General features: G+C 41.2%; 1 protein-coding gene across 4 annotated transcripts in view; it reads right to left on the bottom strand.

Moving 5' to 3' along the window:
• Nucleotides 1–24274, bottom strand: part of ELMOD1 (ELMO domain containing 1) — a 204686-nt gene that overhangs the window by 70496 nt on the left and 109916 nt on the right. For 3 of the 4 annotated variants that reach the window (XM_077484322.1, XM_077484326.1, XM_077484323.1), the window contains exons 3-4: nt 6451–6596; nt 1276–1304 (exon numbers count right to left, since the gene is read on the bottom strand). In XM_077484322.1, coding sequence (XP_077340448.1) covers nt 1276–1304; nt 6451–6596 — 175 coding nt within the window. Of the gene's footprint in view, nt 1–1275; nt 1305–6450; nt 6597–16308; nt 16377–24274 lie in introns of all 4 variants that reach the window. The other variant, XM_077484324.1, reaches the window with a different exon arrangement.

Genomic DNA, 24274 nt, shown 5'->3' with positions numbered 1-24274 from the left:
AGTCATCTGCAAGTCGCCGCCGAGGCCGCCGCAGGTCGCGGCGAGGCAAGTCGGAGACGCCTCGCCGCGCCTGCAGTGTGAACCGGCCCTTAGGGTTTGATGACGAATTTCCCCACAAATTACTATCGCTCAATTCTGCGAGTGTCTTTAATTTATTATCGCTGTTTTCTAGCTGGTCTATAACCACTTTTGATGTAAACTGACACTTTTTGGTTGCGATGGACAATCTCCAGTTTCCAGGCATAAAGAATAGTATTTATAATATAAAACTGCATACAGGACACTCGACAAAGCGCTAGGGACAGACAAAGGGGATGTGTAATTATTTGATACAGTATACTGTAATCTTACAGATTACAGTATTGTATCTATGCTGTGTATTTTACTTTTTGAATTTGGCGCCAAACTCCGTCCCTGTGCGTTGCAACGCTCGCATGGAACGGAGCCCAGAACTGTGACAGATTCGAGCGGAGGACGGCTCACATATCAAAGCAGGGGGACATCGCTGGATCCAGGGGACAAGGTAAGTAAACCCCTCCATGGATCATGCGAGGGGATCCTGAGTCTGGCTCGGGAATACCGCTTATGGTATTTAAATCTTACCCCCGAGCCAGGCTCGGGAATACTGCCAGGGAGGCTACTTGAACAAGCTGGGGTTAGAAGCTCATTGGTTTCTATGCAGAAGTGAGCCTGATTTTGCACTTTCCAGCTTTAGTAAATAAACCCCATTGTGTACTTAATAGGTTAGTTATAGTGCTGCACTTACTTTTAGTGCACAACACGTTGGAGTGCCGGCAAACTTAGATGGGGGAATTCATTTTGTAGGTGCAGAAGTTATTTTTTAAATTCACATTAAAACTCTGTTGACAATAGAACAGGTCTAAAGACAAGACTATCCTCATGATAGAGGCAGATACATCAGATGGCCTTATGATATATTTCTAAGCATATATACCGTAATAATCCTACTCCTTGCATGTAGTCACAGAAATGAGTAATGTACATGTAATCAGGTGCTGAAATAATACTCATAACTTCTAATACTAATAACAGTGTATGGAAGGACTGAGTTCCATTGTTGAAGAAGCTGAGATTCGTTCTGCTGGCTGTCTCATCCTCTGCTGATGACTGGAAGGAATCACACGGAGCCACTCATCTCAGTCTATAGCTTCATTCTTGATGAACATGGAAGCTGACATATACACACAGGCTGCATGTTCTGCCGGAGAGCAATAGCTAGGACTAGATCACAATGATAGCTATAGAAAGACTTACCTTGCTTTTAGAGGATTTCAGCGATGTTTCTGCAAAACAAGATGTGTAAATTGTATCACTCTCTAATACATAAATTACATTTATCCGTATATACTGTAGGTAAAAAGTGGAACTATCTGCTAAATAAAAAAATGACACACATGATGCAGGCTATCACTACCATTAACACAGTTGTTTTTGTTTTCCCGAGCCCCCCACCGTTATATAGCTTTATTGCTCTTGAGTCTGCCAGTAAATCTGTTATTTTTCTTTAACCGCTTCAGGCCCAGGAGATTTTACCCCCTCCCTGACCAGAGCACTTTTTGCGATTCGGCACTGCGTCGCTTTAACTGACAATTGCGCGGCCGTGCGACGTTACACCAAAACAAAATTAAACGTCCTTTTTTCCCACAAATAGAGTTTTATTTTGGTGGTATTTGATCACCTCTGCGGTTTTTATTTTTTTCGCTATAAACAAAAAAAGAGCACCAATTTTGAAAAAAAAATTCAATATTTTCTACTTTTTACTGTAAAAAATATATATATATATAAAAAAAAAATGTTTTCCTCAGTTTCTATTCTTCTACATATTTTTGGTAAACAAATTCACAATAAGTATATATTGATTGGTTTGCGCAAAAGTTATAGCGTCTACAAAATGGGGGATAGATTTATGGCATTTTTATTATAATTTTTTTTATTAGTAAAGGCGGCGATCTGTGATTTTTATCATGACTGAGACATTATGGCGGACACATCAGACACTTCTGACACTATTTTGGGACCACTGTCATTTATACAACTATCAGTGCTATAAAAATGCACTGATTACTGTGTGAATGACACTGGCAGGGAAGGGGTTAAACACTAGGGGGCAATCATGGGGTTAAGTGTGCCTTAGAGAGTGATTCTAACTGTGGGGGGGGGGGGGGGGGCTACCACTGACAAGACAGAGATCACTGATCCCCATGACTGGGAGAACTAGATCCCTGTCATGTCACTAGGGCAGAACAGGGAAATGCCTTGTTTACATAGGCATCCCCCCGTTCTACCACTCCATGACACGATCGCGGGACACCGGCGGTCATCGAGTCCGCGGGACCTGTAGGCACGGTCACGCTGTACACGGCGTGCCTACTAGCCCACAGGTACAGGTACGCCCATTTGCCCACCGCTGCCATTGTGCCGACGTATATTGGCGTACGGCAGTCGGCAAGTGGTTAAAAAGGACAACAACACTATTTATTCTGCAGTAAAATCAGCAGTAGAGTTGTCATCCTGTGTACAGGGTAGTAGTCTTAAGCCTCATACAAACAATGAGGTTATCAGGCAACTAATCATTTTTTGTTGCATGCTAGTCTCATATAGGAAGTGAAGAGGTTACTCAACTTAGGAAAATTCTCACGTGACAGAATATATCTTCAGAAGTGATGTCATGTGTTGAATTGTTTTGTAATGTATATTTTGGTTTCTGAGCATGCGTAGTGTTGCTCTTACAATTTTTTTCTAATGAAAAATGTACTAATTAAACAATATTTAGACGCTGTGTTAAAATGTAATGTATGGTAAAAGTTTTATAGCATGCACCTATAGTTTTTGTCACCCGACAAGTCGGATTCTGCTGTTGAAAGCACTATACTAATAATCAGATAATCTGCTGATCGCTCACCGTTCAAAACTATACTTCCGATTTTCTTATTGTGTGTCTGGGCCTTTAGAGGTACATGTCATTTTAAATGAACTTTTACAAAAAGACAATTACAATAAAGCCCAATTCCAGCTAATGCCGTGTACACACGACCATTTTTTTCCTTCAGAATAAACTCTGAAGGTTTCTTCAACGTAATTTCACTCAAGCTGTCATGCATAAACACAGTCACACCAAAGTTCGACTGTCAAGAATGTGGTGACGTACAACACGTACGACGGGACTAGAAAAAACAAGTTCAATAGTCAGTAGCCAATAGCTTCCGTCTCGTACTTGCTTCAGAGCATGCATCGTTTTTAGTCCGTTGGAACAGCATACAGACAAAGCGGTTTTCCTGATAGGAATTGGATCCGTCGGAAAAATTTAGAACATGTTCTCTTTCTAGGTCCATCAGAATTTTAGAGGTAAAAAGTCAGATGGGTCATACACACGATCGGAATACATGATGAAAAGCTCCTGTCTGACTTTTTCTGTTGGAAATTCCGCTCGTGTGTATGCGGCATAACACTTTTTAAGCAGTTAGGCCTGTTTCACACAGGCTTCAGTTTGTAAAGACTAAACAGCAAATTTTGACAAAGCATTTTCAGATTTTTTTAGCAGGCTTTGTTGAGGTACCATTCAGTTCCAGTTTGTAAATTTTGAACACAGATCCTAACGGGAAATCTGATTGCAAGCTGCTAGTGGGCTTCAACAATCTTTCAACAAGCTTGAAGACGTTTTGAAGCCTGCTAGCAGCTTGTTTCTAAAATGTATATAAATGTGTGTGTATATAGTATATATATATATATATTTTTTTATTTCAGTTACTTATATAGTGCCATCGATTTCCGCAGCCCCCACCTAAACACTTCCCTTCTTCTTCTCTCCCTGTTCGTGCAGGCTGCACTAATAACAGTGGGACCCATTGGCTCCTGCTGCTGCCAATCAAATCCATAGAGGAGGGAGCAAGGGATTGGGCCGAGTCACACTGTGTGTGCCTATGGACGCACAAAGCCTTGTTTGAGAGCACAGCCACACATAGGACTCCATAGCACATGGTTTGTTATTGGGGCACCCCAAAGGAAGAGGTAAGGGACCCCAGAAGTGGAGGTAAGGGACAGCTTTGTGCAATACCACTGCACAAAGCAGGGACGTTTAACTTCTTTTTAAATTTTTATTAACCACTTCAGGACCGCCCACCATTGTTATATGTCGGTACTGTGACGTTGAATAAAAGAGGTCTTCACGGTGGAGTCACCGCAAGATCACTTTTATCAGTGGCGGGAGAGGTGTGCCCACCCCCCTCCCACCGTGTTTCGTTGTTTCCGTTGCTTACCGGAGCCCTCGGTAGTGGCAGAAATGACCTGATCCTTTCCCCTCTGAGGCACTGTGTCGAGTGAGGGAAAGATGGCCCCCACTGGACTCAATGACGTTGGATGACGGAAGCGACGCCAAATGTCACTTCTGCCCAAGGGCCTTAAAGGGACATTTTTTTTATTGAAAAAAAAAAAAGACTATTTTTTTTATTGCATTTAAGTGTAAATGTGAGATGCGAGTTCTTTTTGACCCCAGATCTCACATTAAAGAGGTCCCGTCATGCTTTTTTTCTATTACAAGGGATTACCTTCCTTGTGTTATGGAATAAAAGTGATCCAATTTTTTTTTTAAAAGGGACAGTGTAAAAATAAAAAACAAGAAGTAAATTAAATAAATCAAAATGCCACATCCCTCTGTGCTTGCACGCAGAAGCGAATACACACGTACGTCGTGCCCGCATATGTAAACGGTGTTCAAATCACACATATGAGGTATTGTCGCAATTGTTAGAGCAAGAGCAATAATCATCGCAATCGTTAGAGCAAGAGCAATAATTTTAGAAAAAGACCTTCTCAAAACTGGTAACCTGTAGACATTTTGGAGATTTTTAAGGGCCAAAGTTTGTCGCCATTCCACGAATGGGCGCAATTTTGAAACATGACATGTTGGGTATCAATTTACTCGGCGTAACATTATCTTTCACAATATAAAAAAAAATTGGGCTAAGGTTACTGTTTTCTTATTTTTTTATTAAAAAAAGTATATTTTTCCCCCAAAAATTGTGTTTATAAGACCATCATTTTATTCTCCATGGTATCTGAAAAAATATATATAATGTTTGGGGGTTCTAAGAAGTTTTATAGCAAAAGAAAAATGATTTTAACTTGTAAACAACAAGTTTGAAAAATAGGCCCGGTTCTTAAGTGGTTAAAAAAAATATGAAGTTTTGGCATGGACCAAAGCCGGCATCACCAACATAGGGATGCTCTTCTCGGGAACAGTTCTGCATCCATTCATCCATCTAGTAAAACAATATGGCCTATCCAACCAAACTTTTATCCTCTATCAGTGGATTAGATCCACCCTATCAAAAATACGCTGCTCAAATTCAGACTCTCTTTTGCTCCCTCTGATAAAATACTACAATCCCGATGTATCCAGAAACAAAGGAATTTCTTTGATATACAAACTGCTTACTAGACCATCTCCAGACCTACTCTCCCCCCGCTACACAATATTGGTCCTCTTTGATAGACCAACCACCTATGCCTGCACATTGGCAAAAGGCCCTCATATTACCCCTATGCCTATCCCACTGCATTACCAATTGGGAATCGGTACAGAAGTTATTCCACAAATGGTACTTCACCCCAGAAAGGCTGGCAAAGATATATCCAAATATCTCACCCAAATGTTGGAGAAACTGCGTTAAAACTGGATCTCTCTCACACATATGGTGGGAGTGCCCCCCTATCAGGAGATTCTGGGACAAAGTGAAGAACCTAATCTTTTCCTTATGTGGTATAACCCTCCCCATGTCCCCACTTGATCTACTCCTGGCACTCTCTATTGCTACCTGGCCTAAACACCTACAGACTCTGGTGACCCACATTCTTATTGCAGCAAGACTAGTGATCGCGAGAAAATGGAAATCAACACACCCCCTTTATTGAAAGACGCCATTGAAATACTCAACCAGAACTTCCTAATGGAATTTTCTTTTGCCAAAGCTAACATTTCCACAAACTGATTTATCAAAACCTGGGAGCTTTGTATCACAAACTCTAGAAGTGTACCATTATGTTAGATATCCTTCCTTCCTTGGAGCAAGTCCTATGCACCCCTATTCCATCGGAAATCTCTTGTACAGTACCCCTACGGTTCATTATAGTGATATCTTGGGCCTATTTGCAGGTCCCTTTTCTATTTTCTGTTTAACAATGTCTCTCCAATATCAATCCAATAAGTTTTGATGTAACTGGTTAGATGCTACATGTTACAACGCCTCATTCCTTGTTGCCATTTACCTCTTATATATGCACACTAACGCCAGGTATGCCCAATTGGCAATGTTCTTGTATTACTTTTTCTCTTTAATAAACATTTAAATTCTAAAAAAAAAAAAAAAAAAAAAAAAAATGAAGTTTTACAACCGCTTTAATGAATAGTTTTATAGCTGTCCCCCAACATACCTATCTTTAATGTCCTCCCAGCACCTGGCTTGTTCTTGTAGCAGATTCTCTGCAGTTCGCAGCGGCCAGTCAGCTTCCTCAAGATAAACTTGAAGCAACGCCAGAGACAAATGCAGTAGAAGTATAGCCACACCTGAACCACCATTCTGCAGACAAATGGAGAAAACATGTTACTTTCAGCTGCAGAATACAACAATTATATAGACACTTGTTGAGATTAAAGAAGAACTCTGGTCTAAATAAACAATGTGGTTAAAGTGAAGGTTTACTAGAATGAGGGGGACTATAAAAGACAACTTTGCTTGGTTGTGTTTTAACGAGATGCTATTGCTTGAACACAAAAATCCAGGTAAAAGGGACCTTGCAAAAGAATGAAGGGTTACACTTACCTCTCCAATGGGCACAGACCTGTTTTGTAGCCCTTTTGCAGAGCTTGAAGTACCTCTGCTATCCAATATTTCTGGGTGTTGGACAGGGTGGGTATTTATTGGGCATTGTGGTTCCTCACTGATGTCACCACTCTATGCAACGATACGATGTATAGGTGGGCAGAAAAAAACATAGCGTTCAGCAGAGGATATGCTATGCAACACATCTGGAAGTATCAATTGGAATTGGTAAGCTGCAATATAATAAATATTTTCTTTTGAGTGTAAGGTCTCACCTGAATCGGCCAGGAATGTGGTCCGTGTTCCTGCGCAATTCTTGTGCGGTTCGATTTTCAGCCCATTCATTTGAATAGGCTGAAATTACACTGGATCACACCAAAAGAAGTGTATTCAGTACTTTTCAAAAAAGCACTGCACCGAATCTTGGTACCATGGGATCCGAGTCAGGCAAGCTCGCTATGTTTTTTGTGTTGTTATGATTATATTGATATCCACAGCAGATCGCACACCCGGTGTGTTTTCAAACAACTCACACGAAAGGTGCATGAAACACTATTTTTTTCCGCATGTTCCTTTGTGAACGAGTCCTAATACCTCTTTAAAGTGAAGTTCCATCGGCAATCTTTTTGTTTTTATAAAGCCAAACTTTGGATCCTAACATACATTAATGGCACTCACGTTTTAAAATTTGCTGCTCTAATACACATATTTGATTAAAAAATACCTTATATTCTGCTGTGTATGAATTTCCCATATTGCTTGTGGGCATGTGAATCCCACAAGCATTTATTTCCAAGATACCGTGCACCCGAATGTCCAGCATGCACCACCCGTTCTCACGCATGCGCAGTGTGAGACGCTCACAGCACGGGAAACTTATCACGTTGCCATCACAACGGGTGGTGTTGTTGGAAGTGCCTGCCCCGTTGTGATGGCAACCATCAACACGTGGCTGGCGTCATCGCGTTGTTTTGGATAACGAGCGGCGGCCATCCACACTAACTCCTAGGAATTATAATACATATCTCCCAGGAGCCATTGCACCGCCGGATATGACAGACATATCCACGGGTGGAGTGATCTTGGTACATTTTAAGGATTTTAAAAAACTGTTGCAGATTCTGCCCTTTTGTTATGCTGAAGAAATAGCTGTTTGTCTGTCTGTGTCCATGTCCAGAGGGAATTTGTATGGGAGTGGTTTTATAATTATTAATCACCTGCTGCACATGCAGGGCTCTATTGAGGAAAGTAGCAGGGTCTGCATCCCTTCAGACGTGATTTCCCTTTGGGGGTATCTCACCAAAATTACATTTTTGTTGCAGGGGATGTCTGATATCTGGCTTGTACCTTAGTTCAGACTTCTGGGGAAATCAGTAAGCCAATCACAGAAGCAGGAAATTACAGTACATGTCTGTGTACAGAACACCTGCAGGTTGCCATATTGCATTTCAAAGAAAATTACTGAGCTGCAGATTGAAAAGGAAGGGTAATTTTTAATAACATTCAATTACAATATTATTTATTATTATTATTATTATTTAAGGTACTTATATAGCATCATCAATTTACGCAGTGCTTTACATATACATTGTACATTTATATCAGTCCCTACCCTCAAGGAGCTTACAATCTAAGGTTCCTAACACACATTCATATATGACTTGTGTCGCAATTGTATATGCTATATTATTATTATTTTATTTGCTATTTTTTCCCCCATGAAAGTGGAGTTACCCTCTAAATTAGGAATTGTGTATTACTTACATTAATCTTAGAAAGGGACATGTAAAAAAACATTGACTATTCAAGGCATCGGCTTTAGGGCAGGCATGTACTGGCCATTGGGACTACCGGGAGTTTCCCGGTGGGCCCATGGCTCAGTGGGCCACTCTGATGTAAGGTGGCTGGTGATAGGACACTCTGATGTAAGGGCAGCAGCCCTCGCACATTCAAAAGCTGGGAATAAATTACTAACTGATTACCTTTAGAAATCTGGATATCTCTATTAAAAAAATATATACAGTGGTGTGAAAAAGTGTTTGCCCCCTTCCTCATTTCCTGTTCCTTTGCATGTTTGTCACACTTAAGTGTTTCGGAACATCAAACCAATTTAAACAATAGTCAAGGACAACACAAGTAAACACAAAATGCAATTTGTAAATGAAGGTGTTTATTATTAAAGGTGAAAAAAAATCCAAACCATCATGGCCCTGTGTGAAAAAGTGATTGCCCCCCTTGTTAAAACATACTATAACTGTGGTTGTCCACACCTGAGTTCAATTTCTCTAGCCACACCCAGGCCTGATTATTGCCACACCTGTTCACAATCAAGGCATCACTTAAATAGGAGCTGCTTGACACAGTAAGGTCCACCAGAAGATCCTTAAAAGCTACACATCATGCCGAGACCCAAAGAAATTCAGGAACAATTGAGAAAGAAAGTAATTGAGATCTATCAGTCTGGAAAGGGTTATAAAGCCATTTCCAAAGCTTTGGGAATCCAGCGAACCACAGTGAGAGCCATTATCCACAAATGGCGAAGACATGGAACAGTGGTGAACCTTCCCAGGAGTGGCCGGCCGCCCAAAATTACCCCAAGAGCGCAGCGACGACTCATCCAAGAGGTCACAAAAGACCCCACAACAACGTCCAAGGAACTGCAGGCCTCACTTGCCTCAGTTAAGGTCAGCTTTCATGCCTCCACCATCAGGAAAAGACTGGGCAAAAATGGCCTGCATGGCAGAGTTCCAAGGAGAAAACCACTGCTGAGCAAAAAGAACATCAAAGCTCGTCTCAATTTCTCCACAACACATCTTGATGATCCCCAAGACTTTTGGGACAACATTCTGTGGACCGATGAGACAAAAGCGGAACTCTTTGGAAGGTGTGTGTCCAAGTATATCTGGCGTAGAAGGAACACTGCATTTCATAAAAAGAACATTATACCAACAGTAAAATATGGTGGTGGTAGTGTGATGGTCTGGGGCTGTTTTGCTGCTTCAGGACCTGGAAGACTTGCCGTGATAAAAGGAACTATGAATTCTGCTGTCTACCAAGAGATCCTGAAGGAGAATATCCGACCATCTGTTCGTGTACTCAAGCTGAAACGAACTTGGGTTCTGCAGCAGGACAATGATCCTAAACACACCAGCAAGTCCACCACCGAATGGCTGAAGAAAAACAAAATGAAGACTTTGGAGTGGCCTAGCCAAAGTCCTGACCTGAATCCTATTGAGATGTTGTGGTATGACCTTAAAAAGGCCGTTCATGCTCGAAAACCCTCTAATGTAACTGAATTAGGACAATTCTGCAAAGATGAGTGGGCCAAAATTCCTCCAGGACGCTGTAAAAGCCTCATTGCACGTTATCGCAAACGCTTGGTTGCAGTTGTTGCTGCTAAGGGTGGCCCAACCAGTTATTAGGTTTAGGGGGCAATCACTTTTTCACACAGGGCCATGATGGTTTGGATTTTTTTTCACCTTTAATAATAAACACCTTCATTTACAAATTGCATTTTGTGTTTACTTGTGTTGTCCTTGACTATTGTTTAAATTGGTTTGATGTTCCGAAACACTTAAGTGTGACAAACATGCAAAGGAACAGGAAATGAGGAAGGGGGCAAACACTTTTTCACACCACTGTATCTATTTAGACCAGAGTTTTTTAAATGCAAATTCTGTAATGTAAAACTAAAAGAGGTGAATTAAAATAGTCCAAGAAGTGTTAGAATAGTGAATGCCAGAGAGGAAAAGATGTGAACAATTAGTAAGACAGTGAAGTGATATATCTTGTATTACACATAAGGGCCTTTGAGAGCTTCTCTGTGCCAAAAAGTATTTGGAGCTGAGAAGAATCCAGACGCGTTTGTTACAAATGCAATTAATCTTTATTAATAGAAAACCGTCAGCAGAGCAGAATGGGTGAGATTATAATGCACACCTCCTTTATGAGCGTGCCATACATCATTGCTGTGTACTTATAGAGCAGCCATTTCTAGGCGACATTTATGAAACCCGCATTTTCTTTCTTTGTTTTAAAAAAAAAATACACTACTGCCACTTATTTTTTTCACAAAATAATAGAAAAAAATATATATTTCCTATAAATGGTTTGCACGCTAGGAAAACATACATTCTTTTGAAATAAAGACAATTACATTGGCTCTCTATGTGTATGTTTGTAATACAAGGGGAACAAATTAAAGTGTTACTAAACCCAGGACCCTGCATTCACTATATCTGATCTCCCACAGTACACAGAACATGGAAATTCAATTATTTTAGTGAATATAAACTGCTAAATACCTTTTCTCATCAGCAGTATATAGCAGTCTGGTTAAAGCTTGTAGGAGGAGTTTTCATTTTCCTCTGACTGTCCTATGAGGCTGCAGGACCCCTGACCCTCTGTCTGGACAGTGCTGATTGGCCCTGTGCTGATCACATGCACTCTCCCAAAAGAATGAAATGAAAAAAACTCTCTAGCAATACACACCAAACTGAACATGTGCAGCGTGCCCCCAAGGCTCTGTGCAATCAGCAGATGTACTGGGGACAGTAGAAGGATGGGGGGGATCAGAGAAGACAGGATAAAACCACTTTTTTACACAATGCAGAGGATTAACCCCTTAGGTTCCACAGTGGGTATAACAAGCATGCTTTACTGCATATACAGACTCATTTTACTGTTTTGGGTTTAGTAACACTCTAAAATACATTCTACACTTGCACCAACTATGTGATGTATATAGCATCCACCATGCCTCCACTAGGGACTATACGTTATACTGCCAGAAGAAGACTGGACCTTTTTTCCCTAATATATCTATTGATGCAAGTGCCTCTATCTACCCGGAATTCTATCCCCCTGAATCACATAATACTGAGAAACACTTGTGCTTTAACAAAAACCTTCTCTAGGTTACAGAAGATGTACACTCACAACGTAAAGGGGGGTCATTTTTATTTTAACCCTTTATCTAGTTTTCTGTGTAGAGCTATAATAGCATACACACCCACCCAGAGAATCCAGTGCTGTCCAGTCACACCCCAACAAAAGCCACCAAATGCTGGGTCCCACTGTACCATCTTCTCTGTGACATCATCAGGAAGCCAGCTCTACCTATTTGTTCCTAGCAGCCTGCCTCCTGATGATGCTGCATTGTGCATGCGCAGTGTGCTCTACAAAACCATTGGCTATCCCAATGTGGTTTGGGGGGGGGGGGGGCATCATTAGTGCCTAAGTGAAAAAAGGAGGAATTTCTGGCTTTGTTCCGATTAAAATAATTACTCCACCCCCCCCCCCCCCCACACAAAACAAAAATGTTGCAAGGAGGGAGAGGTATAGAAAAAAGATGCAAAAATAAATGAAGGTTAACTTCAGTGTAATTACAGTGTAATTAAAAACATCCATCATTACCCTGCCTTCTTCCTTCTCCATCACAATACATTTCCAAGGAATACATATAAGAATCTGTACTCCTCCACCTATTTAACACAGTCAGGAAATGCATTCTTGCTCCCAATGCTCCCAAGGCAAAGTGGTGTGCCATAGCAAACATACTGGTAAACTCAGTGGCGGCTGGTGGGTTCTTCTCCTTTGGGGGGGGGCCTCTTCCGCCAAACCGCTAGACATCCAATAGGATCACCTGACACTTTGGCCAATCGGGGGAACAGGTCTCACCACCTGCCTCCTGATTGGTGGGAAGGAACTTTACTGTGAAAATAGGGAAAATTCATTTGGTATTGTCACACAACTGGGTGGGCTCAGAGTGCAATTCTCTGTACTCCGAGCCCACCATTTTTTTGAAGCCCATTAGAGCCTCTTTCTCTAATCAGGTGCTTCAAAAAAAAACATCCTCTCCGCATTGGAATCCACAGTCTGGTGCGCTGATATGTAGATCAGAGGGCCAACCGCATGGATAGGGGAGGCAGCACCTGTGTGCCCTGTATGGACGGGCCACCACTGGTAAAATGTTATGTTAGAGGAGATTTTCCAATAGAGATGGTTTCATAAATTCACATTTACAATGAAATACACCTCCTAGCTAGCAGTGTCCCAGGTATCAGCGGCCTTCATTCTAGGACTGCTGGCTGCCGGTTGAAATGAAGTAGTTGTCCAGGAGCTGAATAAACCACGTTTATCCTGACCCTCAGTCACTAACAACACTGTTTTTCTTTATGCTATGATAGCACACTACCACCGATCATTGGCAATTAAAAAATTCTATGTGATACAGGACTATAGCCTTTAATTTCCTGTGATAGTTACAGATGAAGGTATTAAGGGTTGAAAGGACCTGTACAGTCATGAATTGGCTACTCTTCTGCAATGCTAAATGTAAAATGCCTGATGATACGAACCTGGCTGTGCAAAAGGGCAGGAGGGCACAGGCAAGGATGGGATGGCATGCAAGGCAGCATTGGAGAGCCAAATATCTCCAGGAACTTAAAAAAGGCACAGAGACTTTCTGACAAATGTTTGCAAATCTTAGCACTGGGTGAACCAGATCAAACCCTGGTCTGCATGAATCAGTCCACTCATCTCTATTCACCAGGCACAGAGGCTTGTGTAATGTGTACACAAAAAAAGCAGATCCTTTTATGAAACAGGATTAACATATTTGTTTTGTCCATGTAATCCTTCCAATTTGCAAACTGGCAGCAATGCAAAATCTGCTTTCTGAAAGAACAGCACTTTGCAGTGACCTATATGCTATTTCAGCCTACTATAGCACACTCGGTCTTCCACACTTAAAATGCCTCGGGTATGCTTTTTTCCTTTAACATCTCAATAGACTGAGTGTACCATTAAAACCATTGACTTCCAGATGTCATCACAGTTCATGGACAGGTTCAATTAATAATGGATCACCTTGCACAGCATAGCAATAAAGAAGTATCAACCAACAGAAATACAAGAACTATGTCATGAAATAGAATGCTGGTATAAAAACTGCTGGAGATCTCCAAACTACACATAGCTAGGTTATCCTTATAATGAAATTAAAGAAGAAACCACCCCTGAGTAAGTTTTCACATCTAAATACTACATGGAGTAAATACAAGAGTGTCCGCCAATGCACTATTTTTCCATTATAATGCTCTGTTGTTGATAGTTTTTTATACATCCTTTTGCCTGTGACTTTTTTCCCCCCTAAGTATGTGCAGGTAGATTTTTTGCTATGGTCTCTATTCCCTTCCTTCTTTCCTTTTAGTAAAATAGCTTGTAAATTAAGCATGTCCATACCATGTGTGGGATAAAATAATTGAAATAAATGAGTTCTTCAAATGCAGCTCAATAGGAGTGGTATACGTGGCTCAGTGGCTGAATGTCCATATATATAAGTGGGAAAAATGATGCAACAACTCAGAAGGGTCCTATACCATATTGGTGATATAACCCGTAAAAAAGGATAAACCTCTCCTGCTCCATATATGGAGAGACGTGGTGGCAAGCTGGATTGCCTAAAATTTTGGGGCTACAGACTGGGCTCCTAGAGAAGGAGACCTGCATACCTTTTAATTTCATATGGAGGCAAGATGGATTTGTGCGTTAGATTCAATAAACCCACGAGGTCTGAATGAAGGTTGTACCAACCTTCCATTTATATAAAAATCATGCATGTATTAAGAAAACTTTTGCCTTAAAGCAGAGTTCCGCATAATTTTTTGTTATAAAGTCAGCAGCTACAAATACTGTAGCTGCTGACTTTTAAAATATCTACACTTACCTGTCCAGGGCATCCGTGATGTAGTCAACCAAAGCCGATCTGTCCCTTGGCTCTTGGGTGGAGGCACCGCCATCTTTGGTAAGGGAATCAGGAAGTGAAACCTTGCGGCTTCATAGCCTGGTTCCCTACTGTGTGTGTACGAGTCGCGCTGCGCAATTCCACTGGCAAAGTTAAAAATTGATTTCAAGAATGGGCGGTACCATATTGGAAAAAAAATGGGTCAGTATGCAGGCATGTAAGAAATAGTTATCTGAGGCCAAGAATAAAACCAAAATTCAGAAGGAAATATACTGTATTGTTTTTCAGTATTTGGTAAAATAGCTAAGATATAGTAAGATATAATATATTAGTAACGGTACCCGAGACAAATACAGTGCCTTGTAAAAGTATTCATACCCCTTGAAATTATACACATTTTGTCATGTTACAACCAAAAACGTAAATGTATTTTATTGGGATTTTATATGATAGACCAACACAAAGTGGCACATATTTGTGAAGTGGAAAGAAAATAATAAATGGTTTTCAATTTTTTTTTTACAAATAAATATGTGAAAAGTGTGGTGTGCATTGATATTCAGCCCCTTTACTCTGATACCCTTACAACCCAGCTACCTCCAATGTTTTCTGGAGATGCAGTGAGTCCATAGGTTCTCATTTTCATATATTTTGGGAATGCCCTCTCATTGGCCCTTTTTGGACTAAGATTCAGGATCTTCTACAAACTTTATTATCTACACCCATACCATTGAACCCCATACATCTCTTTCTAGGCCTCCCTTTCCCGGGAATATCTAAAGCGTCACAGAAACTGATGTCCTTTATCCTTTTGGACACAATGCGAGCTATCCCTAGACATTGGCTCTCCACCTCTCCCCCCACATTCCATCACTTTCTTTCCATAATGGTGGATATACGTGGGATGGAACACTTGACTGCTAAAATCGAGGACACACTACCCTTCTTTTATAAAATATGGAAAACATGGGACGATTCTGTGTACCCCCTTGAATCTGACAACCTTCAAGCCCCCCTAAACCTCCTGGTGCCATATCCTGGTTATGTTGTTCCTTTCTCTTCTGTATTGTTATGATTCAGAACTATACATTCTTTTCTCGTTTTGTTTACCATATGATATGGTATGATAACTATGTTTGAATGACCCATTGTTGGAAGACGCTTGAAAGTGAACATACCTGTATCCACGTTCAGTTCCACAAGTATATATATACACAACACTCTGTACTATCAAAAGTTGAAATTATATCTCTTTATACTGCAATGTATCATTTTTGAAAAATGTTATAAACAATAATAAAAAAAAATGAACAAACATACACTCCACACCATTTTGTTTAAATAAAGTTTGAGACTCTAATGGGAAATCACATGCATAAGAAGCTGTATGTCAGACTTTATATGCATAGCTTTCTAAGAATAAATCCTTAGGTATAGAGTCAACCTTTCAAGAAATAAATGTCACTTCTATAATTTATGTCCCCAATACCATTCTGGGCAAACAATAAGTGCATGATGGGGAGTCATGTATGTTCCTACATGGGGAGCATTAGTTGCACAAGTACCGTATGTCTTCTAATTTTAAATACTGATCGTTTACACTAATTACTTAATATACTATTTTTCTAGAGATTAGTATAAAGTATTAAAGCATGTTAACTAATTGTATAGAGAATACAATTTTAGAAGGAGACAGGACAGGGTCTTACTACCTACAGTTACCTGTACGTTATTGAACTGTTTCCCTTGGTCTATAGTTGTTTGCATCAAATATGAACGGAGCCAGCACTCTATGGAAAGAAATAGTTATAAAGCAATTATGCTTATTTTTATTCCAAGTAAGGTATTTGTTAACAATCTAATGTAATACCAATTATATGACTGCCATGAAACCATTAAATGGAGGAATAGCTAATGTTCACCATCTAATAAAACCTGGTGGCCTGTTTTCTGTATCATAATGCCTACTTTTAAAAACAAACCAAACCCAGTTAAAGTGATTGCAAAGTCTAGTTTTTTTTTTCTATAAAATTATACTTACCTACTCTGTTGCAGTGGTTTTGCATAGAGCAGCCCAGATCCTCCTTGTCTTGGGTCCCTCTTCTGTACTCCTGGCCCCTCCCTCCTGTTAAGTGCCCCCACAACAAGCAGCTTGCTATGGGGGCACCCGAGCCGAGCTGCAGCTCTGTGTGTCTATTCAGACACGGAGCTGTGGTTAGGCCCCGCCCTCTCTCTCTCTCCTGAATGGTTAACTGACGTTGATTGACAGCAGCGAGAGCCAATGGTGCCGCTGCTGTATCTCAGCCAATCAGGAGGGAGAACCCTGGCTGGTTGAGACACTCGTGGACATCGCTGGACAGAGATGGGGCTCCGGTATTAGGGGGACTGCTGCACACTGAAGGCTTTTTATCTTAATGCATAGAATGCATTAAGATAAAAACCTTTTGACTTTACAAACCCTTTAGAACTCTCTGAATACATCATAGGAATACACTAGGCTTCACTTCCTTTGCATTATTGCTTAAAGAGCACCTGTACTATGGAAGTTGTACCCCAAAAAAGAAAGAAATAATCACTGGTATTTCCTGTAGTTTCTCTGTAGCTGATTTTGTACTCATTACTAGTTTGCCATGCCTTGTTTTAGCAGTATATGTGGTAGAAATAAAGATACGGCTATGCAGCTGTATGAACAGCAGTGCCTAGGCACGCATACCAGAAGTGCACTCTTATTTTTCCAAGAGGAATTCTAGACAAAAGGACCCAATTTTAGGGCACTGCTTAGCCACAGCTAACATTTCTAGATGTTTTCTTTGAGATAGCAACTTTTCTCTTATTGAGTTCGGGTCCACTTTAACCACTTTAGCCTCCGAGGATTTTACCCCCTTCCTGGCCACAGCACTTTTTACGTTTCGGTACTGCGTCACTTTAACTGACAATTGCGCGGTCCTGTACCCAAACAAAATTGACGTTTTTCCCACAAATAGAGCTTTCTTTTGGTGGTATTTGATCATCTCTGCGGTTTTTATTTTTTACGCTATAAACAAAAAAAGAGCACCAATTTTGAAAAAAAAGCAATATCTTTTACTTTTTGCTATAATAAATATTAAAAAAAAAATATATAAAAAATGTTTTTTCCTCAGTTTAGGCTGATATGTATTCTTCTACATATTTTTTGTAAAAAAAAAAAAAAAAAAAAAATCGCAATAAGCGTATATTGATTGGTTTGCGCAAAATTTATAGCATCTACAAAATAGGGAATAATTTCATGGCATTTTTATTTAGAATTTTTCTTTTTTTATTAGTAATGGTGGTTTTTATCGGGACTGCGACATTATGGCGGACACATCGGACATTTTTGACACTATTTATGGACCACTGTCATTTATACAGCGATCAGTGCTATAAAAATTCATTGATTACTGTAAATGACACTGACAGTGAAGGGGTTAACCACTAGGGGGCAGTGAAGGTGTTAAGTGTGTCCTAGGGAGTGATTCTAACTGTTAGGGGGTTGGACTTCAACACAAAGGACAGTGATCACAGCTCTCGATGACAGAGAGCAGTATATCACTGTCCTGTCACTAGGCAGAACGGGGAAATGCTTTGTTTACAAAAGCATCTCCTCGTTCTACCTCTCCGTGATACGATCGCGGGCACCCCATGGACATCGAGTCCGAGGGACCCGCGGTCATGGAGACCACGGCGGGCGCACACCCACGACACCTCTTCTTAAAGGGAACGTACCTGTATGCCCTATTGCCTACCAGCGACATTCTGCCGATGTACATCAGCGTGCAGTGGTCGGCAGGCGGGTTAAAAGGCCTGGATTTCAATAAAATGTAAAGATCAACCTATTTGCTGCAATTAAATAACTTTTTTCGATGCACTTTAATATGTAAATCGTAACCTCCATGAAATTAAATGTTAGCAATTACTTGTCAAGTTCCTCCACCCCAAACTTACTCATCCATGTCTTTATGGACCTTGCTTTTTGTACTGGTCCTAATCAGTTGTTGGAGGTGGGATTATGATGTGGGGTCGTTTTTCAATGGTTGGGCTTGGCCACTTAGCTCCAGTGAAGGGATCTCTTAAGGCGTCAGCATACCAAGACATTTTGGACAATTCCATGCTTCCCAACTTTGTGGGAACAGTTTGGGGATGGCCCCTTCCTGTTCCAACATGACTTTGCACCAGCGCACAAAGCAAGGATTTCTTTTGGATTGATTTTTGAGTTGGTATTTTACCCAGACTGAGCATCTGAGAGATATTCTTTTTGTGCATATGTGTACACCCACATGTACATTTAATACATTTATATTTTGGTCATTTTACACTGGACAACCCAGGGCAGCGATGAGAATTTTTGTTTGTTCCTACAAATCCAGGCCTGGCTATAGAAAAATATATGATAGCAAGAGTTAATTGTTTGTGTCACCCATACCAAATAGCCAGCCGATAAATCAGATAACAGCTACCACTTTCCTAGCACAAGTTGGAAGTTGAAGAACAAAATGGTTGTTCATTTTGAGTATCAATGGGAATCCTCTTTTTAGGTAGACTATAAACTCCACCATGAACAATCTGTAGCCTCTCAACTGATGCACATGTCCCAGCATATCATATCGGGCATTGGACCAACAATTAGTGTAGTAATCTTAGATTAAACACCAAAAGTCTATACTATCCAACAATGTACAAGCATACCCCACTTTTAAGTACACAATGGGGTTTATTTACTAAAGCTGGAAAGTGCAAAATCAGGCTCACTTCTACATAGAAACCAATGAGCTTCTAACCCCAGATTGTTCAATTAAGCTTTGGTAATAAAACCTGGAAGCTCATTGGTTTCTATGCAGAAGTGAGCCTGATTTTGCACTTTCCAGCTTTAGTAAAAAAAAAAACATTGTGTATTTAAAAGTGGGGTATGCCTGTAATACTCATTAAGGCAAAGTGGAAACACCAAGTTTTTCCTCAGTCATGTTCAGGGCCCTCTGATCCCTCCTGTATTGATTTGTATTGTAAGTGTACTGTCTGCCCTCATATTGTAAAGCGCTGCGCAAACTGTTGGCGCTTTATAAATCCTGAATAATAATAATAATAATAATAATGTTCCTGGAAATAGATAGCCAATAATTAAAGCTTGACACAAATCAAAGTTGATATTTAAGTTTTGGATAGGCATTGGTAAGTTCAGTCACCCACTGCCTTCTTGTATGTCTTACATACATAAGACTTTAGTGCAGAGGTTTTCCTATAGTGCTTTGTCAGCCAATCCCATTCCTCATAGCCTTAATAAAGGTGTTACGTTCTTGCAGTTAGACTTGCATATAGCTTGTTTATTATACTTTATAGCAAATCAACCAGGGGAGCCAGGCACTATAATTTCTAACAGAATTTGTCTGAGAATTCTGCTGGAGAAATGAAAGACATGGGCTTAACGTTCAAACTGAAATAAATCATACATATCAGAATGTTCAGCATCGAAACATGATTTTAAAAGGTATATACTGTATGTGCAGTGGCGGCCCATTCATAAGGGCACATGGGCGCACACAGGCGCTGTTATTTATGCCCCCTCTTTCCAACCACCCCCTCTATCACCAATAGATAGATTCATGCATTGCATGAATCTATCCACGGCCTCTGCTGCTACCCCCTATTCAGGTGCCCGGACCCTTTTTGGGCGCTGGGCACCTGAATTACAGTGGCGGGGGGTGTTTTTGAAGTGCCTGATTAAAACCATAGGATCTAATAGGCATCAAAAAGGTGACCTGTGAGCGCCATGCTTGGCGCTCGCAGTTCACCCAGGTGTGTTAGAAAAGTGAGTTAATATTCGCTTTCCTAACACTGAACCGTATCTCCACCAATTAGGTGGTCTAGTCTGTTACCCGTCACCTGATTGGCTGAAACAACAGGTGTCCAATCATAGGAGAGGATGGGAGAAGAAAATATCGAGGACATGGAGAAGCATGGAGGACACCGCTCGCCACTCGTTGCCGTCACCCGCTGCCCCACCGAGACAGGGTAATTGCCGTGCAGACGGAAAGCGGGCAGGCGGGGTGCACAGTGGCAGCATTCGATGGGCGCAGTAGCCACATTCAATGAGCAATGTGGCTGCATTGGATAGCACAGTGGGAGCATTTGATGGGCACAGTGGCAGCATTTGATGGGAACAGCGAGAGCATTCGATTGGGCACAGTGGCAGCATTTGATGGGCACAGTGGCAGCATTTGATGGGCACAGTGGAAGCATTTGATGGGCACAGTGGAAGCATTTGATTGCACAGTGGCAGCAATTGGATGGGCACAGTGGCAGCAATTGGATGGGCACAGTGGCTGCATTCGATGGCACAGTGGGAGCATTTGATGGCACAGTGGCAGCATTTTGTGGGCACAGTGGGAGCACTTGATGGCACAGTGGGAGCAACTGATGGGCACAGTGGCAGCAACTGATGGGCACAGTGGCAGCATTTGATGGGCACAGATGCAGCGTTTCATGGGCACAGTGGCAGCGTTTCATGGGCACAGCGGCTACGTTTCATGGGCACAGTGAGACTGCAATTGATGGGGGTGTTTTTTCAGAATTTTTCAGTTTGTTTGAGCCCAGCCCAAAAACTTTGAGCACCAGCTGCCACTGGTATGTAGTATTTACCAGTATTTACTTTCTATAGTCCTTTGGAAAAAACAGGGTCTCGATCTTCTGTTACATAACTTAGCAATGTAATGTCTATAGAGAAAAAAAATAAGGTATTCAAATAGAATATTACATATAATAGGATGAATCATGATTTCTGAATCACCCATAAAGGGAGGTGTAATCTGTGTCTGTAGTTCCTTGTGTTCTTGATAATAGTACAGTGAGTACAAGGCACTGTATGCTGCAGGGGTTAATTTCATAAATTTGGGGGTGCTGTCAGTTTTATAAAAATCTTCTTTTGGTACAGAAGGGTGAATGATTATCAAAAGAAAAAAATAAAATTCCGTACCGATGAAGGAAGTCAGCTCCCATGAAGCTATGGCAATCAGAAGTAACAGGTAATATAAAGAGTTTATTGGATGTTGACTTGTGTAACAAGTGTTAAAGTAGAATTACAAGCAAAAGTTTTTTTGAAAGGGTAATAACTCCTGTCAGGTTTTTTTTTTCCATCATCTGTATCACATTGCAGGGATTTGCCTTCACTTCCTGCCCTATAGCCAAACAGGAAGTGGGAGGAAATCCCTGCAAATTAAGGGAATTCCTTGGGGACCCCCCAGGTCACCAGAACTAGTGTCCCCATTGGAAGATGTCCTCTCTATTACTTTTCTGGGGACAACACAAAATTATTATTTTTTTTTACTTTCACTGATAATGGTAAACAGAACAAATATATACGTACATTTAAATCATATTCCACCCATTTTTTAGTTTATTAAAAGTCGGCAGCTACAAAAAGTGTAGCTGCTGAGTTTTAATAAACAGACACTTACCTGTCCCACTGTCCAGTGATGTGGGCACCCAGAGCCTCGCTCCTCTCCACGGTGCTGTCATAGCAACTGTGGGCACCCATCTGTGACAGCTTACGGCCCCACGGCCGGGTGCGCACTGCATGTGCAATTCGTGCTGCACTCTACTATTGGGCAGGCAATCTTCTGGGACCTGTCACGTGTCCCAGAAGATTGTGAGCAGGGAGGGGCCACCTAGGGCAAGAGGAGGAGTCGCCTAGGCAGCCGATAAGAGGAAGGAGGAAGTGGGACAGGAAGTCACACTAATAAGAAGGTACCCACTGCCCCCCCTCCCCCCAAAAAAATGACATGCCAAAAAAAAGCAGAAGTACCACTTTAAGGTCCCTAACTCACATTTATACATACACATTAGGGCCGGCCAATTTAGGCAAGATCCAATTAACCTTCTAGCATGTCTTTGGAGTGGGGGGGGGGGGGGGGGTTACCAGGAACAGGAGGAGTACAGGGGTTGGACAAAATATGGAAACACTAGGTAAAAGAACAAAATTGTTACCTGAAATAGTGTTGGATCGCCTTTAGCATCCAAGATGGCATTATTTTCTCTTTGGAATTGATAAATATAAATCTTGGATGGTGGATATCTGAATCTAATACCACTCTTCATGCAAAAATCGTTCCAGTTCTTGCAGAGAGGTGGAAAATGAGCCTGAACCTTGTTCTCCAAGATTGACAATAATGTGTCTATGATATTGAATTCCGGCGACTGATTGACCTGACCCCCCAAAACATTCCAGACATTCCCATAACCCATATTTAGGCAGGAGGCTGTGTGCTTACTAGCACACAGCCAACTTTCAGAAACGTTGCATATAACGCCAACCATTTATGCAGTGCTTTACATATCTATTGTATATTCACATCAGTCTGTGCCCTCAAGGAGTTTACAATCTAAGGTCCCTAACCCACATTCATATATACACATACTAGGGTCTATTTAGCGAGGAGCCAATTAACCTACCAGCATGTCTTTTTGAGTGTAGGAGGAAACACATGGTGGCACATGTAGAACATGTAAACTCCAGACAGGTATTGCCGTGGTTGGAATTCAAACCAATGACCCTAGTGCTGTCTGGCAGAAGAGCTAACTACAGAGCCACTGTGCTGGCCACTTAGTCCCTGTGTACATTATGTAGCAGGAAGACAAAAAAAAGATATGCAACTTCAAGAAGTGTGTAATATTATTGGGGACAGAAAAGATGCAGGCAACAGAAGGAGAAGTGCCGCTTCCCATAGGGGAAGGTGTACTCTTGGGAACAGGTAAAGCTTTACTGCAAGGGGAGATGCATTACAAAGGGACAAAGGGCATATGTAATGATAGAAACAGGGAAGATATACTGCAAGGGACCTACTCTACTCTACTATCTTGTGAGCAAGCCCATTGGGGTGAAAGGTGTTTAGGGAGTGTGATTTTCAGGTGGAGACTATATGTATTCAGATATTTTATCATAACAGAATTAAATATCAAGCGCAAGTTAATCGACTTTTCGTCTTTGAATAATATATTTTGGAGAGATATCTCCAGTTATACTGGTTGGGGGGGGGTTGCTGGGACAGGGGATTTTTTTTTACCAGGAACAGGAATACGGGGGTTGGACAAAAATATGGAAACACTAGGTATTTGCCTAAAATTGTTACCTTAAATGGTGTTGGACCGCCTTTGGCATCCAAGATGGCTTGAATTCTCTTAGGAATTGATAAATATAAATCTTGGATGGTGGATATCTGAATCTGATACCACTCTTCATGCAAAAATTGTTCCAGTTCTTGCAGAGAGTCAGAAAACAAGCCTGAACTTTGTTCTCCAAGATTGACAATAATGGCTCTATGATATTGAGGTCCGGCGACTGATTGACTTGACACCCCAAAACATTCCACAAATTCCCATATTTAGGTAGGAGGCTGAGGGGGTCTTTGCAAGTCGCCAGAGGGATATTTGAAGAGCGCCCCACTGATTTTGGCTGATTTTGATTACAGTTTTAAAGTATTTATTGATTAAAAGAGTAAGGCTGCTTTCACACTGAAAGCGACGGGCGTTGCCGATAAAGCGGCTGCTAGCGGGGCACTTTTAACCTTAAAAAAAGGGGTTAAAAACTCCCATGTTGCGGCGCTTCGGATTCATTCCAATGGGCAGGGACGTTTTGTTCAGCTCTGTATACAGCGCTCCCAAACCGCCCCAAAGATGCTGC

The sequence above is a fragment of the Lithobates pipiens genome, unplaced genomic scaffold (assembly GCF_037356315.1).
Source record: "Lithobates pipiens isolate NorthernLeopardFrog02 unplaced genomic scaffold, aLitPip1_a1.2 Scaffold_16, whole genome shotgun sequence".
In the NCBI taxonomy this organism is placed as follows: domain Eukaryota; kingdom Metazoa; phylum Chordata; class Amphibia; order Anura; family Ranidae; genus Lithobates; species Lithobates pipiens.
The sequence above is the reverse complement of the archived record's forward strand: the minus strand, read 5'-3'. Positions and strand labels throughout refer to the sequence as shown.